We start from the raw sequence: 16,710 nt of genomic DNA, 5'->3' as shown, positions 1-16,710 counted from the left end.
GAGAGAGACTCCGTTGTTCCTGGCTATGTGGAGGAAATTGCTCATCCACTCATTGCCAACAATGTTGAGCATTTAGTGAGTGTAGCAAAGGACAGAACATCTCCTCCAGACAGCCTGAGAAAATAGTCCAGTATTTCACTCGATATTTATAAATGGATCCAATCACATTGTCATATTCTGAGAAGGAAATCTTAAGGTCTGTTACAGAAGTGCATGGAGCTACTTCAAAATGATATCAAGCTAGAGAGTGAATCAGAAACTCGGCCTGAGTTGAAAGTTTTGTTTTGAGACTTGTTTTTAAGTTGTAACACATGAATGCTGCTGCAGAATTATTATATAAGTCTAACATGCATGTGGTCCTCTCTTTCTTTTTCAGAGGAGGAATGTGAGTCTGCTGGTTAGTCTGGCTTGGCTGGCTGGTTGGGGGATGGTCCTGTTGGCAGCTCGGTTGTACTGGATGGGCAACAAACCGCCAAACTTCTCCAACTCTGACAACCCGGCAGCTGATTCTCCTCATCTCCTCACGAGAACACTTACTTTTCTTTATCTCCCGGCGGCCAATGCCTGGCTCCTCCTCTGCCCTTACACTCTCAGCTTTGATTGGTCCATGGAGGCCATACCCCTGCTTCGAACTGTTTGTGATCTGAGGAACTTTTGCTCACTTGCCTTCTATACAGGCTTTGTACTACTTGCATGGTTTGGCCTGAGAAGCAAGAATTCTGCCACATTCCATAAGACCAACGGAAAATCCCACATCACCAACGGAAAAGTCCTGACTAATGGCCACACTTTCCATCACCTAGACAGCAGTCATCACCATGACAGCAATCACCACCACAATGGCTTCACCCCAGTAAATTTTCCTGAGAACAACCAGAATGGGTGTACCACACACCTCCTCTTTTCCACTCACGCATCTTTGCCATCCAAGGAAAACATGGTGGTCTTCTCCCTGGGCCTGCTGGCTTTGCCTTTTCTCCCAGCCACCAACCTGTTCTTCTATGTGGGCTTCGTGGTGGCTGAGAGAGTGCTCTACATCCCCAGCATGGGCTTCTGTCTGCTGGTGGTGCTGGGGCTGCGGACGCTGTCTGCACGGGCACGGCAGCGGAGCTCCAGGGTGCTACTGCTGGCCTGCACTGCCGGGCTCCTCCTGCTCTACAGTCTCAGAACCGTCCGCAGGAACCAGGACTGGCAGAACGAGGACACGCTCTACAGGTCTGGCATCGTTGTCAACCCTGCTAAAGGTACGACGGGTTGTGATTTTTAGGTGTTTGATGTCTTTTATGTAAATTGACTTGACTGTTGTCCTTTGATACTTACAAACATTTGAGAATGTTTCAAAAGTTCTAAAAATGGAGACATACATTCTAACAATTATTAAGCAACATTTCCATTTCTCAGCTTGGGGTAACCTTGGCAATGTCTTGAAGAACCAGGATAAGATGGCAGAGGCAGAGGAAGCTTACAGAAATGCCCTATACTACCGTGGAAACATGGCTGATATGCTTTACAACTTGTGAGTTTCTGTCTTACTGCCCTCACAGTCATTTTGAAACAGCATTTTTCCCCTTGTCCTTGCCAAACTGTGTGATTGTTATTTCATCAAGCCTGATTAGCTGGTTTTGGAGGGTGCAGACAAGCACTGCTCTTGCTTAAAGTGGTGCAGTTACCCACACTATTCAGCCTTTAAACAGGTGGTCTACACGCCTGGGCACTACACCTCATCATCTGTCCCTCAACCTCTCATTCAGGGGATTGCTGTTGCAGGAGAATGATCGCTTCTCCGAAGCCCTACATTATTATAAACTGGCTATCGGGAGCAGACCCACCCTGGCCTGTAAGACCTGATCTCTGTCTTTCATATAAATCCCACAGCAGAGTCTGTTATGGAACTCACTCTTCTTAATTTCAGTGAATTACACTTCGTAGTCTGGTTTTTATTTGTTTATAACTAATCTGCGCTAGTGATGGTCTTTAAGGATTTACAGGTGAATAAATCAGTCATTTTACACTCGCTCCCTCAGTAAAACTCTGTTCTTCTCTTCATTCCCCTCAAGCTCCTCCTCACTATTTGTCTTGCGTCTTCTGTCTCCTTTACAGCTGCGTATTTGAACACTGGTATTATTCTGGTGTCTCAAGGCAATGTAGAGGAGGCCAAAAACACATTTCAGACCTGTGCTGCCATCCCGGACGAGAATCTGAAGGACCCTCATGCTCACAAAAGCTCGGTGGCCAGCTGCTTGTACAATCTGGGCAAATTGCTGCATGAACAGGACCATCAGGAGGTACCGTGTGATCTGCACCAACATCACGGGAACGGCACTAACGCAGTAGTAAAGGGAATACAGCTATGCACTGTGGTGTCCAAATTGACTTGAGACACTAATCAGGTTTGAAAAGGTGCACGATCTGTTCTCCTCTCGAGGTTTGAGGTGGAGACCCTATTGGTGAGGATCCCTCACATCTAGTGAACAATGCGGTGGAACTGTGTGCTGTTTTATAGGCTGGAAGACAATGAACGTGATTGCATCTTAGATTGAAATGTACCAAAACACATTTTGCAAAAATCTCAACTAAATTTCATTGTTATGCATGACCTTATCAACATCAATACATTAGGCTAATATTATTATCTTTCTAATAATCTATTTAAATGTAATGTAAAATGGCTATATCTCCTGCTTTTAAGTTATGTCTTATTGCATCTGACAGGATATTTTACCACTTTATTAGTCCATGTTTTATATTGTATATTTCTTTTGGCTTAAAGGAATGTGCTTAGACATAACTGAGAACCTTGTCCACTGAATATTTCACACGAAAAACCTTAACCTCAAGATTTGACTATTCTTAAAAAAAAAAAAACATTAAAAACATGTTCAGTACAGCTCTGAATACGGATCACTTTTGTCATGTGTCTGCCGATCTATCTTATAAACCTAAGAAGCCAAATGTATCTGTGCTTGTAAGTCTTTCTGCATTTTCTTTAAGAACTGTAAGTCATGGAGGACAAAGCCACTGCACATAATAGTATGCAATGATTTCCACTATTACATTTGTCTTGAGTTCAGCGGCCTTGGCTGACTACTGACTATTTAGCCTGGCCTGACTACTGACTACTTAACCTGGCCTGGCTGCTTCTCTCATGTACCACTGTTGTGGACTCCACAGGAGGCTCTGGTCATGTATAAAGAAGCAGTGAAGAAGATGCCTCACCATTTTGCCCCTCAGAGCCTTTACAATATGATGGGTGAGTGGCAACCTGAACATGTTCCCTTCCAACTACGACATTGTCACTGCTCTCAGAAAACCTCGTTACATTTTTATTACACTTTTTATTTATGTAAGTGTCTTTTACATTGTGGGAACGTTCTTTACTGATAGAAATGGTCCAGCATTCGTGTATCTGTAGCAGGCTGTACTGTACGAACCTGTGCAGTGGCTATCTGGCTTATAGCCTAGAGTGGCGTTATGGTAAGCACATGGCAGTAATGGGCCTGGAATCGCACCAGTGAGTGATCCAGGATAAACACTATGATGATTCCAAACGATTCTGGAATAACACTTAAAAACACTCATAAATAAGATGAGAACTGCTCAATCAGCTTTACATAAAGTCTGCCCTATAAAGGAGGCTAATTAAAATAAAAGACTAAGGTTTGACATGTTTACTGTTTTAATATTTTCAGTATGTCTAAAAGAGTTTTAGGAACGAAATGTGGAGCCAAAGGTTATTAAAACAACCGTAGAGAAATTTGTAAATGACTCAGTAGTCAGGGACGTGCACACCACATAGCGATGACATCAGAAGGCAACGATTGGTTAATGGAAATGCTTCTCCAGGAGCATACTTACTTGAAGTAATTGAGTTCACCTGAGTGGTGTGCACGCAAACCTGTAGAATTGACCTGTTACTGAGTCTGTGGGCATCTGCAGTATCATGGATAGTGAGTTGGCCAATTGGCACAACTGACATGCTGACCTGGAAGTTTGAATTTAATTAAGGGACGGGGTATATTTTTATAAGTGACCTATCACCTTTGGGTTTTGCTGTAACCCCCTCAGGCGAGGCTTATATGAGACTGAACAAGCTTGAGGAGGCTGGCTATTGGTACAGAGAGTCACTGAAGGCCAAGCCCGACCACGTCCCGGCCCATTTGACCTATGGCAAGCTGCTGTCCATGATGGTGAGTCTGAATCCTTTTGGGGGCCTTGTCACTGATGTTGTACTTCCCTATATTGTACTGTGTTTGGGGGTTTACTGCTTTTTTAAACGTACTTGGATCACTGACATGCCAAGAGGTACATAATCATTCTCTCTGGGATAAAATATCCCATGGCAACACATCTCTGAGTCAATTAATAATTTTGGGTGGTGGAACAATTTCAGCTCAGCAATTAAAACAGCCAGATCTAAAAACTCCATCCTCACTGCTGTTACCTTATAAGCTGCTACGAGCACAACGCCTACTAAAATAGCTCAGTCGTTGAAGCCTCATTAATGTTCAGTCAGCAGTGGTCCTGTGGTCAGAGACTAGCCAGTGGTGTAAGGAATGGAGGTTTTACTAACACATTAGGCTTGACAAACATGCAACGTCAACTATCTGTAATTGCGAACAACTATAAAATAAATGTACAGGTTAAATACACATTGCTCAAAGATACACACACATGTACACATCTCCTTTCACACCCGTTTGGCATTAGGAGTACTGTTATATTGTATTTCCATCTGTTAAACGTCCTGTTTTATAAATGCCCTCAGCAACCAAGCATCGAAGGCATCACAGGAGCTTCTTAAACTAATGCAAAGCAGATGGAAGAGGAGTGTGTACGCTTGCGCAGTCAGCTAGAGTGGAAAAGCTGGCACGACGCTGATAGTGATATTCACTCAGCCTTTACCACATAGTGGTCCGTTCTGAGAGAACCGAGATCTCATTCTCACATTCAGTGGGTGGTTTTGTCGCGCACGTTAAAAGAGGATCAGTTGTGAGCTGATTTGGGGAACCGTGACCTTGACTCGCTGGCATCTGCTGTGGTGCAGCTGAGGTGTGAACCCTGCGATGATGTTCTCGTTACCAGGGCCATACAGAAGACGCAGAGCATTATTTCCTGAAGGCCATAGACCTTGAGCCCACCAAAGGAAACAGCTACATGCACTACGGTAGGTCAGACCTACCATTTCCTTATCTTACATATCATAACATGTCTCTGAACCTTGTACTTCCCTTCTAATAATCAACAAGATGTTAATAATCTGTTAATTAGAGGTTAGAAGGTGGCCTTTCTCAGCATGGCACATGCATTAGTGCACACATTCACAGGGCTCGAGCACAGACACTCCCCACACACAGACCCCCACCTCACGCCCATGCCCTGCCCCTGACTGTGGAAACCACCACCTTCCGTTCACATGCAGCTGCAGGAGAGATGACCGATATGTTACTTACATGGTGCATAATTTGAATTTTCTGCCTTTTTGCAGGGGATTTTATAAATAGTCTTAATCTCTAAAACTCTAATGGGATAGATTGGGCTCTTCTTCGTGTTGGTTCACCGAGGTTAAGGACTTAGCTAGTTAGCCTAGAGCAATCGGACACCTAGACTAGAATGAGGTTAAATGGTTTTCTAAGTAGGTTACTGGTGGTAATGGATCACAGTTTAATTTGGTGATAGAAATTGCATTGTAGATGTCATATAGAGAGATATGTCTTATATCACTATCGGTTAATATTTATATATCTCTGGAGTTTTCATGCATCCATATTTGTGTGCGAGACATAATGTACTCATTTGAGCACAACGTTACAGAGTGGACTGGAAATTATATTCATGCAGTCATAGGGGATGGTGATTAGTGTTTACACTAGCAACCTTCCTGACCACACGGATGCTTAGCATTCAGGCATTCCACATGTGCACACACACACACACACACACACACACACACACACACACACACACACACACACACAAACATACACAACACATTACTTTCATTAGTAGCAGCACCTTCACGTGTTTTGAGGATTGTGTCAACCTTCTGTGAGCCTTTCAGACCTTTCACTCTCATCATATCAGGACAGGGATGTTCCTGCTTACACAGACCGTCCTCTAGCAAACCTCTCTCTGTCCATCTGCGTCTCGCAGGACAGTTTCTGCTGGAGCGGTCTCGTCTAAGCGAAGCGGCAGCGATGGCGGAGAAAGCGGCCGACCTGGACAGCTCGGAGTTCGACGTGGTCTTCAGTGCAGCTCATATGCTCAGGTGTGTGAGAGGAGACGACCCGTAAAGGCTGAGGATCTATTTAGCGTGCTGACGGAGGGAGAGAGTGTTTCACACCTCCCAGATAAACACCACACCTTCATGTCCTGTTATCAAAACTGATGTGGGAACTGAGTAAAGTGGATAAATGTACACAATGAAATATGGCAACAAAACACAACAAAAAGAGAGTGTAGTGATATGATAACAGTAGGGGAGATGACACTACTGGAAAACATACATAAATCATTGACTGTTTCAAACAAAATAGGCGGTGTTCACATGAGGTCTATTGGCAGCAAGCTTCATTCCTTTGTTCCATATCTCTTCCAGTACAGCAGGTATTTGATCAAACATGTGGACGGCACAGTAATAGCCAACTCTGTCATGGTGTGGGCTGATGGATTTGCTGCAGCACGTGTCTGTGTGTAGAGTCTGGCTGATGTGAGACGATACAGTCAAAGCGGGTGAAGAACAGAACCCACCTAGCTTGGCAAGATAGTAGGTGATCCTGATGTAATGCAGGTTATCAAGGTCAGCGTTGATCACAAAATGGTGAAGATTAGGGATGAGCCTACATTTTCATGATAGTAATTTACAATTTATGATAAACATTCTAGCTCCTTACTGACATTAAAGGTTTTCAAATTTTAAGAACCATTTAACATCTGAATTGTGCTCCATCAGAGGGCGACATAGAGCTTGTGACTTGTGTTTTGTTCAGAGGTTTTTATCTTCTTGGTCCAAAGAAGGAAACATGGAGATTAAAGACTGCGGTGGCTCACTGTGTTGATACGCTGCATGTGCACTCTGTTCTTAACACATGTTGTGTACCTTCCCTCCAGACAGGCCAGTCTGAACGATGCAGCTGAACGGTATTACAGGAGAGCAGCAGACCTGAGACCCAACGTAGGTGCATCAGCTCTGTTTAGGTGCTAGAGCATGAACACATTTACGGCACTATAGTCCATCCAGTGTGCGTCCAGCTCAGGTGGTTTGACCTGAAATTACTTAGCAAAGTCTTCAAAGTATTTTTCGTAAACCATATTTCAAAACAATTTGAAAGTTTGGTGATTCATTAGTTTTCCATATTCCTCTACACAAAAAATTTTTCCTCAAAGAAAGATATGAGTTATTACTGTTTCATCTGAAATAAAAGTGGAGTATGACTTCTTTTGTGAGGTTGCTCTCTCTCTCTCTATCTCCATCTGTGTGTGTGTGTGTGTGTTCAGCAGCTGTCTCACTGTGCTACCTTTTCTACGAGTCTCTCTTCACTTAAAACCAATATACATTTAATCTGATAAAGATAGTGATTCTTTCTAGATCCAAAATGAACAGTTAGCTGCTTAGCATATTCTTCAGGATTTTTTATTCAAAATTTCCAGTCCACCTTAAAACCCAACAGTCTATTTGCACCCCTTTTCCATGTAATTTGAATACAGTTAGGCTACTAAAGCCCTGGGGTATTTGTGAATTGGGGCAGCTGTATATAGGGTTGGGTATCATTTGCATTTTATTGATTATTGGTTCTTATGGATTCCAAGTTTCGATTCCAAAATGGTTAAAAAAAAAAGGTTTTATTTTTATTTCCATGAAAAAAACATCAACTCCCTGTAGATGCAGCTTAGAAATATGGAACAAGAAAACTGATATTAGGTTAGTGTTTGTTTGTTTTTTATCTACCTTCTTAAAGGATGGTGACTGGACAGCTGAGAGATTGTAGCCCTGTAGCCCGTCGCTGCTCTGTGACACTACTTGGTTTAGTTTTCCCCCATTGCTAACAGTAAAGGGGATTCACAGGTTGGCTATATTTAATATAATATTGTTGGCGAGGTGCTTGCTGCCTGTGGAGTTGGCCAAAGTAACATTTTGTAATGAAGTCTGCAGTGGGTCGAACACTGTACACCTCTGAAGCTCAATATTATGCTAATGCTTAAGATTTTTTGCTGTATTGAATATATAACCTTACAACAAATCGACTTTCCACACACATCACATTTTCACACTGTTTTATATCACAGAGTGAAGCCGAACCTGTGAGCCCTTCCAGCAGTCCTACATCAGCTAAAGCCATGCAAAAATGTATAAAACAAATCTACGTGATGATGTATTACATTTTTTAATCATCTCCCTCTCAGTATGCTGCTGCCCTGATGAACCTTGGAGCCATCCTCCACCTCAACAGGAAGCTCCAGGAGGCTGAGGTCCACTACCTTCATGCACTGCAACTGAAGCCAGATGATCTGATCACACAGTCCAACTTGCACAAACTCTGGAACGTCATGCACAAACAGGGCCTGAGCAGCAAGGGTTCATGACCTCTATGGCTGAGCACAGTTAGTAGTGAAAGTTTGAGGCTTGTGAGTCTCTGGTGTGGGCGGAGCTAGTCATCTGGTAGCAGAATCAGCTACCAGATACAATCACCACACGTTTTAGAGCAGAAAGAGCTTTCATTTAGCTTGTGAGATTGACAGGATGAGAAATGTGGTTCTGATTTCTGGGTGGGACCTGATTCAGTGTTGGACCTGATCAACATGACCCTTATGTCTGATGGATGAACAATAGAAATATGGGTCAGAAGTCAGTAGTTCATATGCAGGAACTTCTTCTGTGCATGATGCACAGATGAAAGAATCCCATTTGTTGCTAGGGTTTTTTTTTTTTTTTTTTTGCTTTTTATCTTGGAAGTGAAAATGTTACAATTTCATAATTGATCTGATGCATTGGTTGGGCAAACCACTTGACATGAATGTTGGTGATCAAATCATTTATTTACCTTTCATAACAGTCTGGACTGAAAATAAGTTTTATAAGTTTTGAAATAGAAACGTGATAGATTCTAGTTCAGCAGTAATTTATTATGGAGCATTTTGTTCTGGTAGTTTTGTAAAAATGTATTATTTTATTGGATGACTGTCACAAAAACAGAATAAAACAACACAAGCCATTTTCCTGGAAATGTTTGTGTTATTTCAAAGTGGACACTCATTTATTAAATGGATCTAACTCCCTTTAATTTCTACATAAAAGATGCATCCTAACATGTGCATTAAATGGTACTGGACGATGGACAGAGGGAGATGCATGATGGCGAGACAAATGTCCTACTTCACTGTGGTTGAACCGCAATGCCATGCTAGAGACTGTAACTGTTGAGTAAAAAAATGGAAGTTATTGAACAGAAAAAAAAGAAACTTTTCTGCCATCTTCTGGACAAAATAAGCATTACACCAAAACAGGACTGTTTGTTTGCTATCCATGATTGTGTCACATGTGTAAAATAAACAATCCTGATTAAAAAAAGCTCTTGTGACAGTTATGTTATACAAACAAATATTTATTTATGGCTGTTAAAATCTTTGGAGCAGCAATTGGATTTAATTTAGTTAATACTAGTTAAAATGCTAGTGTTTATTTCATGTGCAGGGTGCATATTATTTCCATGTTCCTGTAACCAGCCCAGTTGAAAATGATCACGAGTTGCAGGCATGGGTTAATTTGGCTTTCTGGACCTTTCATGTACCTTTTATTTGGAACAGTAGTTATTTTAATGATAAAGATTCTGCTTACATTTTGTTAATACACAGGTTCATGACGAGTAATGGTTATTGAAATGCACATAAATAAAACCCATACATAATTGTGCAATAATACTTTATTCATTTCAAGGTATTTGGTCACATGGAGCTTGTCAAAGCAAGTCAAGGCATCTACTGCTATTCACTCAGTAGTGAATCAAACATTTAACACTGGTGATTTTGGGGTAAGCCTATACAATAGTATATTATATTATTATATAATATAAATGCAATATAAAACTGGGGCAAAGAGAATAATCTGTAGCCTGACTAATTGCGAATAAGAAAGCCTTGTAATGATTGTTGAAGCATGGCACTGATAACACCATGTTCATGGGTTCAAGTCCCAGAGAGCACATGTACTGTCATCCTGATGTAGGTATAATCTGTGCTTGATAAGCATGTTTGCTATGAATGCTTTAGTAAGCAACTACAGAGAGCAAGAAAAGCAAGTAGTCTGTCAAGGAATCACATGATGAATTCACTTAGACATGCATTCAATGTTATGTATGTAAATTATGCATATTAAAGGATTAATATGTATTTCTATGATGCTTCCACTCCTTTTTGATAAAATGGTACAGCAAGACATTAAACATTTGTGATTTAGTTACTATTTGAGTTTCAAAAGTTCCAAAGCACTTTGTAAGTCACTCTGGATAAGAGTGTCTGTTAAATGCCCTAAATGTAAATGTAAGAGGTTGTCATTTCCTGAGCAAAAGGACTCTGCTTCTTGAACTCTTCTCTGTCTGAAGCGTTTCCTTTGTGACTTTCAGGTTATCATAATCTGTAAACTACATAACAAGAGTAAATACACCAATTAAGATTTGCAAGATGATGTCTCTAAATATTGTGTCAGAGAAAATTGTACAGGAGAATATGTTTTAAGTATGTTGCTTCATGTTGGTTATGTTTCATGGTCCTTCTGGTTTGACCCATGCCTGCCTTCACAACCCCAAGTTTGGATTCCTCTTTAATAAATCTCACTCTCCTCAGCAATTGTGTCCGCCTCCTCACTTCGCAACACTCAAAGCGCTACAATATCATTTTGAAGGACAGTTTGATATTTTATTTACTATTGTAAATAAATAAATGAATGGTGAATGAATGAACAATAAATGGTGATTCCTGCTGAACACCAGAACACATTCTGCAAAATTGACATCAGAATTATCATTACACTATAAAACTATACACTATATGTCAGATCATATGTCCATCTTTAATACGAATTATGAGTAGCACAGGTGGAATGTGAAAGTAAAGTGCAAACATGACCCCATTAGAATGGACTCCAGCTGAACTGCCCCTGTTCTCACCTGGACCACCTCCTGAGTCCTGTCTAGGGCAGATGACATCATCATAGTCCTCTGGGGTGAGAGCTACAGCAGCACATGTAGACAAGAATACCATTAACATCAATGAGGAACATGTCTACCATTATTAATGTGTTTCATTCTGCTTAGAAATCCTTCATCATTGTAAGAGAAACTCTCCCAAGAAACCAACCTGATGTAAGATGTGAGTTTGGTCCAAGAGTTATGGCATCATCGTAGATCTCTACCACATCATCTATCACAATGTAGAGATAAATACGATCAGATGTCAATGATTGTCCTTATTGTGTTTAAGATCGAAGGTGCAGAGTAATGTTAAAATCTAAAGGTGCAGTTTAACAAAAATAGATGCAAGATTCTCTTTGCATAATTAAGATTGTCAATATAACAAGGTCAAACTGCATAAAAGTTGAAGTCGTACAATAGCAGTTCTGTATTTGGGCAGTAATGTGAGTTATGAAATTATTAGTAGAACTACATTTTCCAGATGTGTGGTGGTTATATTCAAACATACGTGCTACATTATCAGGTGCCTGTCCAGACATGACATCATCATAACTCTCTGGTGTGTTTTCTGTCCGTGTGGCACCTAAATCACATAAAATAAGCTGATGCAGTAATTTCAGTCATTATCTCTTTCATTTAATTGAAGTGATGAATTTAACAAACATACTTGTTGGACCACTGCTGGTGAAGGCATCATCATAATACTCAGTCTTTTCTTCATTGATGGATTTAGCTGTAACTCGAAAAAAAAAAAATTGTATTATATATATATTGTCACGGTACGGCGGCCCCTACCGGTCACCTCCGTCCACAGCGGCAGTTGTCCTGTTGTTGTGTTTCGTCCCTCAGGTGGGCGGAGTCCGCGATCCATCTCACCTGAGGGTCGTTTGTTTGTCTATATATGTCTTGTCTTTGTACCAGTTGTACCTCATTATATCCTTCATTTGCATCATTTGCATCTAAGTCACGGGTTTTTGGTTTGCGCACTCTATTAAACCATACTTTTTCCCTGAGACTTGGCGTGATCGCTTCCTTTTTGTTTCGCTTACCCTGCCCGTCACACACACACACACACACACACACACACACACACACACACACATATATATATATATATATATATATATATATATATATATATATATATATAAAACGCTGGGTGCAGGAGGCAGACACCACGACGTATACGGTGCACAAGTAACATTTATTAATAACAACACAAGTAAGCTCTGTGCGGAGCGCAAGCAGCACACACACACTCTCACACTGACACGTAGCTTTAGACAAAGACGAGCACAAGACACTGCACGAACTCACATTATATAGGTGATTAACAGACCCTCGTGATCTCGAGACAAGGCACAGGTGATACTACGAACACGCTCACGGACAACCCACACCCACGGAAGTACTAATATGGACATAACAGCACGCAGACAATGTAGCGGCACACCCACAGGGAAGGGTCCGGGACTGTCACCGTAACAATATATATATATTGGGGGGCGAAATGGGGCATCGCCCCCTCAGGCGAGGTGTCCCACCCCCTCAATGTAAATAATAAGACCCATTTATTTTACAAGAATCGCTACATGGCGCCCCTCGCCCCCTCAACAATCGTTACATGCCCCCCCCCCACTCAACAACTTACGTTCTCCACCCCGAAATTTTCTGACACCCCCCCACTGTATATGTTCTGGCGCCAGCCCTGGATCACACAATCTGCATTAGCAACCTCCTTTAGAATAACTGTGCCGACTCGGAGGGCACGAGGACGGTGAGGCATAACAAACAGACTAGACAGACAAACAAGACAACATCCAATACATAGGTAGAATATGTGAACAGGGCTTACAGACAATAACCTAGGTACCCTTAAAAAAATAAACAACACTAGGAGGACCAGACTCTACATGGAATGGAGTACAACCAAACAGACCAAATAAGACTAAATCAAATAAGACTAAAATCTAAATTTATAGTTTTGTCAATAACCTGGCATGCTAATGTAACATCTGGTGCTGCCCCCTTCTGTCTGTCAAGTCTTGTCAGGTCTGGATCCGACCCCATTTGTCTGTCAAGTTTTTGTGTTCATTCCCATGTGCTTTTGTTTACGTTCCAGTTTTCCCTGCCTGGTCTTTTGTAACCCCGCCCCTTAATTGATCTTGTTCATGTTTCAGTGGATATTGTTTTTAAAGTGTCTATATGAAGAAATGTCAGTGTCTCTTTGCTACCCCACCTGGGGGTAAATTTTTTTTCATCCCATGTGTTTCTTTGATTGATTGCTGGTCATTGTCAATATGTTAACTTTCTTCTGTTCAATTTCATTTGTTTCATTAAACTCTTAATTTGGAGTCTCATGTTTGTTTCTTTCTGCATTTCTATGTATGTGACAATTGGCTTCATTTAAATTAACAAACACACACACTCTCCTTTTTTCTCATTCTTTCCCTCTCTGTGTCAAACACACACTATGATTGATTTTTTGATTGATTACCCTTCCATATCACTCACCCATTTGAGCTGAGATAGGAGATCTTTCACTGAGGACTCTGTGGTCAATCTCCTCATAGATTACCTCAGGCAGAATCTTCTGTCTCCTCTTAGAGAGCACTGGAGGTGAAGACACACAGAGACATGGTTCCAGGAGACTGATGACAGACTGAAAGTTTAATTATGTAAATTCTCTGAAACACTAGATATGTGAGTGTGTCCTACTTCTCCTGAGCACTCCGTTCTGGTAAACCAGCCCAGCAATAAGCACTAAGGCCAGAAAGAGCAGCACTCCCAGTACCAGCAGGACCAGTGAAGGGGCGGACAGAGCAGCTGCTGGTGGAGGACTGGCTGGTATCATCTCGGAGTGACCAACTGGACAGAGAACAGGAACTTTAGAAGAGAAACTGTATAACTCATGACAGGTTCATTTGAAAGTCTTAGAAAAATGTGGGAGAGGAATGAATATGAATATGAATATGACCTGAGATGGTGTCGGTGGTTACTTCGCTTGTAATAATGGGGAGCCCAGATATGTCTATAAACAGAGAACCAAACTAGTGAGGTGAACAAGTGTTATTATCTTTGATGTTTAGTGTTATTATTGTTGTTGTTTATGGCATATTGTTGTTTAACTAATATTTATGCTGTTCTTGATATTAATGATGCTGATACTCATGATAATGAAAATGTAATTGGTTGTTAAAAAGTTCTACTTGGATTTACACCTTCACTGCACAAATGTGAGTTTGCTTCTACTGATAAACCAAAAATGCCTTTCTTGAATAATGAAGCCTCTGATGACATTTGTATTTGCTCATTTATTTTCATATTTGACTGTGTGATACTTCTACTAATAAGTGGGAGTGTGTGTCTATACATCAGGCTTTACATCAGTTAGGAGGGCAGAACTGAATTACAAGGTTCTTCTCATTTCAAATGTTTTCTCATTTCTTTGCACCTCTTCCTCATGACTTAGCTCCTCCCTCTGGGTAGATGAAAAAGGTGCAAGGATGAGATGTGAGGACAGAGGATCAGGTATAAAACCTCTGACCAATCAGAGTCTTTTCTTACTGAAGCATCAGCTCAAAGCAACATCACTTATTGATGTGCTGCATAGGTGATTTCCTCAGCACTGAGTTCAACATCTAGAGATGCATAACTAGGTATAATTAGGCTACAAATTAAATCAATACATTTTTATTGTTAGCTACTGAATGTGAAATCAGCTGTTAACCAAATCCAGAAACTTGTCTGCAGGCTCCTCTGACCTGCACAGGTGACTCCAGCGTCCTCTTTGTGGGAGCAGTCGGTGTGGTTCTTTAGTGAATAACTGCAGTCCCACAGGTGAATCTCATCCCCTCTACACTTCACTCTGTTCAGCCACATCACCCCTTCACCAGCACCAGAAGCAGCACCCCCATCAGCCCTCAGTGCCTTCCCACAGCCCAGCTGTCTGCAGACCACCTCAGCGTCCCTGATGTCCCACTGATCACCACAGACGGAGCCCCACACAGCGTTATGGTAAACCTCCAGACTCCCAGAGCAGCTTCCCTCTGCTCCCCTCAGCCTGAGAGGCAGGAGATCTACACACACACATGTGACACGAGGGAGAAACAGTGTAGAAACACAACTGTCTGGTTCATCAGACGCCACATTTCTTGACATATTTGAGTAAGATTTTTCCTAGTAGAAGGTAGTGGAACAATTTTGATTCATGCTCTCAATGACTAACTGGCTGTCATGCATCCTTACCTGAGCAGTGTCTTTGATGCGGTAAGGACGAGAATGAATACTGCTCACCTGTGAGTACAGTAAGATAAATGATCACTGTAAATAAATGATCATATGGCCCTCACTGTGAATATACCATTTCATAACATTTATTTCTGAAATTAACTCAGACCTTGATATCTGCAAGAATCTTTGCATACACTTACAGGCCAAATTATGAAGAAAGAATCTGCCTACCTGAGCAGGTAATGTGAGCCACATCATTGCGATTATCACAGACGTTCTTCCCCCAGGGCTCAGATGGGCAGTGCCACAGAGTGGAGTCGTGTTTCCTACATTTCACCTGATCTAGCCAGTTAGGAGCTGATTCCACTCTTGCTCTGGCACCAGACTCCCTGCCTGTTCTTCCACAGTTCAGCTCTCGACAGACCAAACTTACTGTTTCTTCACTCATCCCATTCACACACACATTCCCCCAGGATCCATTGTAGAACACTTCCAGATTCCCCTCACACCCCTCAGTGAGTCTGATCTCTTTAAACTCTGGTGATAGAAAGAATGTAAATGAAACTCATTTGGTCAGTCTCTATATGATAAATTCTACCCACACCATAAATACACATTATCAAGTGTCTTTATAGGTTACATTCAATTATAAAGGTGTTCTTATAAACGTTCTGTTAAGATGTTAAAATGTGTTCTGTTAAGGCAAATTTTTGACAGAATTGACAGATGGTAATGCACATAGCCTTAATTACATTTGTGATGATGACTAAACACTTTAAAGAACAAATAACAAGCAAGTCAAATGCAGTGACAGCAGCAGTCAGCAAACTTCACCTGAACACACGACCCCTACGTCCTCCTTGTGTCTGCAGTCGTGTTCTCCTCCAGACTGATAGCTGCAGTTCCACAGAGACGTCTCACTCCCCTCACACTGCACCTCATTCAGCTGTATGGGTCCAGTTCCAGGACCAAACCAGGCTGGTACCGGGACACTGAGGGCCACTCCACACTGCAGCTGCCTGCACACCACCTGGGCGTCCTCAATATCCCATGAGTCATCACACACTGTCCCCCACAAACCACTGAGGAAAACCTCCAGCCTCCCTGCACAGTCTCCACCAGAACCAACCAGTCTGATGGAGCTGTGGGCTGAATAAGAAAGGCAGAGTCTCAAAATACATACAGAGAAACACTCAAATTTAAAGTTCACCAAAGCATCACATGTTCATTTCAGACTGATCATTCCTGATGTGCAGATTTATCATCTATAACTTATATTATTACAAATCTATTT

General features: G+C 41.6%; 2 protein-coding genes across 3 annotated transcripts in view; one reads left to right on the top strand and one right to left on the bottom strand.

Moving 5' to 3' along the window:
* Nucleotides 1-9,982, top strand: part of tmtc2a (transmembrane O-mannosyltransferase targeting cadherins 2a) — a 34,626-nt gene extending 24,644 nt beyond the window's left edge. For both annotated transcript variants that reach the window (XM_077005126.1, XM_077005127.1), the window contains 10 exons: nucleotides 377-1,244; nucleotides 1,402-1,516; nucleotides 1,752-1,837; nucleotides 2,101-2,285; nucleotides 3,172-3,250; nucleotides 4,066-4,187; nucleotides 5,083-5,164; nucleotides 6,151-6,265; nucleotides 7,108-7,171; nucleotides 8,401-9,982. In XM_077005126.1, coding sequence (XP_076861241.1) covers nucleotides 377-1,244; nucleotides 1,402-1,516; nucleotides 1,752-1,837; nucleotides 2,101-2,285; nucleotides 3,172-3,250; nucleotides 4,066-4,187; nucleotides 5,083-5,164; nucleotides 6,151-6,265; nucleotides 7,108-7,171; nucleotides 8,401-8,580 — 1,896 coding nt within the window. In that variant the 3' untranslated portion in view covers nucleotides 8,581-9,982. The remainder of the gene's footprint in view (nucleotides 1-376; nucleotides 1,245-1,401; nucleotides 1,517-1,751; nucleotides 1,838-2,100; nucleotides 2,286-3,171; nucleotides 3,251-4,065; nucleotides 4,188-5,082; nucleotides 5,165-6,150; nucleotides 6,266-7,107; nucleotides 7,172-8,400) is intronic.
* A 41-nt stretch (nucleotides 9,983-10,023) lies between these two features.
* LOC143514204 (scavenger receptor cysteine-rich type 1 protein M130-like) overlaps nucleotides 10,024-16,710 on the bottom strand; it is a 30,516-nt gene continuing 23,829 nt past the window's right edge. The window contains exons 14-25 of the mRNA XM_077005119.1: nucleotides 16,251-16,565; nucleotides 15,648-15,953; nucleotides 15,432-15,479; nucleotides 14,948-15,262; nucleotides 14,161-14,214; nucleotides 13,902-14,051; nucleotides 13,698-13,796; nucleotides 11,851-11,916; nucleotides 11,692-11,766; nucleotides 11,350-11,412; nucleotides 11,160-11,222; nucleotides 10,024-10,634 (exon numbers count right to left, since the gene is read on the bottom strand). Coding sequence (XP_076861234.1) covers nucleotides 10,621-10,634; nucleotides 11,160-11,222; nucleotides 11,350-11,412; nucleotides 11,692-11,766; nucleotides 11,851-11,916; nucleotides 13,698-13,796; nucleotides 13,902-14,051; nucleotides 14,161-14,214; nucleotides 14,948-15,262; nucleotides 15,432-15,479; nucleotides 15,648-15,953; nucleotides 16,251-16,565 — 1,568 coding nt within the window. The 3' untranslated portion in view covers nucleotides 10,024-10,620. The remainder of the gene's footprint in view (nucleotides 10,635-11,159; nucleotides 11,223-11,349; nucleotides 11,413-11,691; nucleotides 11,767-11,850; nucleotides 11,917-13,697; nucleotides 13,797-13,901; nucleotides 14,052-14,160; nucleotides 14,215-14,947; nucleotides 15,263-15,431; nucleotides 15,480-15,647; nucleotides 15,954-16,250; nucleotides 16,566-16,710) is intronic.

The sequence above is a fragment of the Brachyhypopomus gauderio genome, chromosome 5 (assembly GCF_052324685.1).
Source record: "Brachyhypopomus gauderio isolate BG-103 chromosome 5, BGAUD_0.2, whole genome shotgun sequence".
In the NCBI taxonomy this organism is placed as follows: domain Eukaryota; kingdom Metazoa; phylum Chordata; class Actinopteri; order Gymnotiformes; family Hypopomidae; genus Brachyhypopomus; species Brachyhypopomus gauderio.
This window is presented reverse-complemented; position numbering and strand designations above follow the sequence as displayed.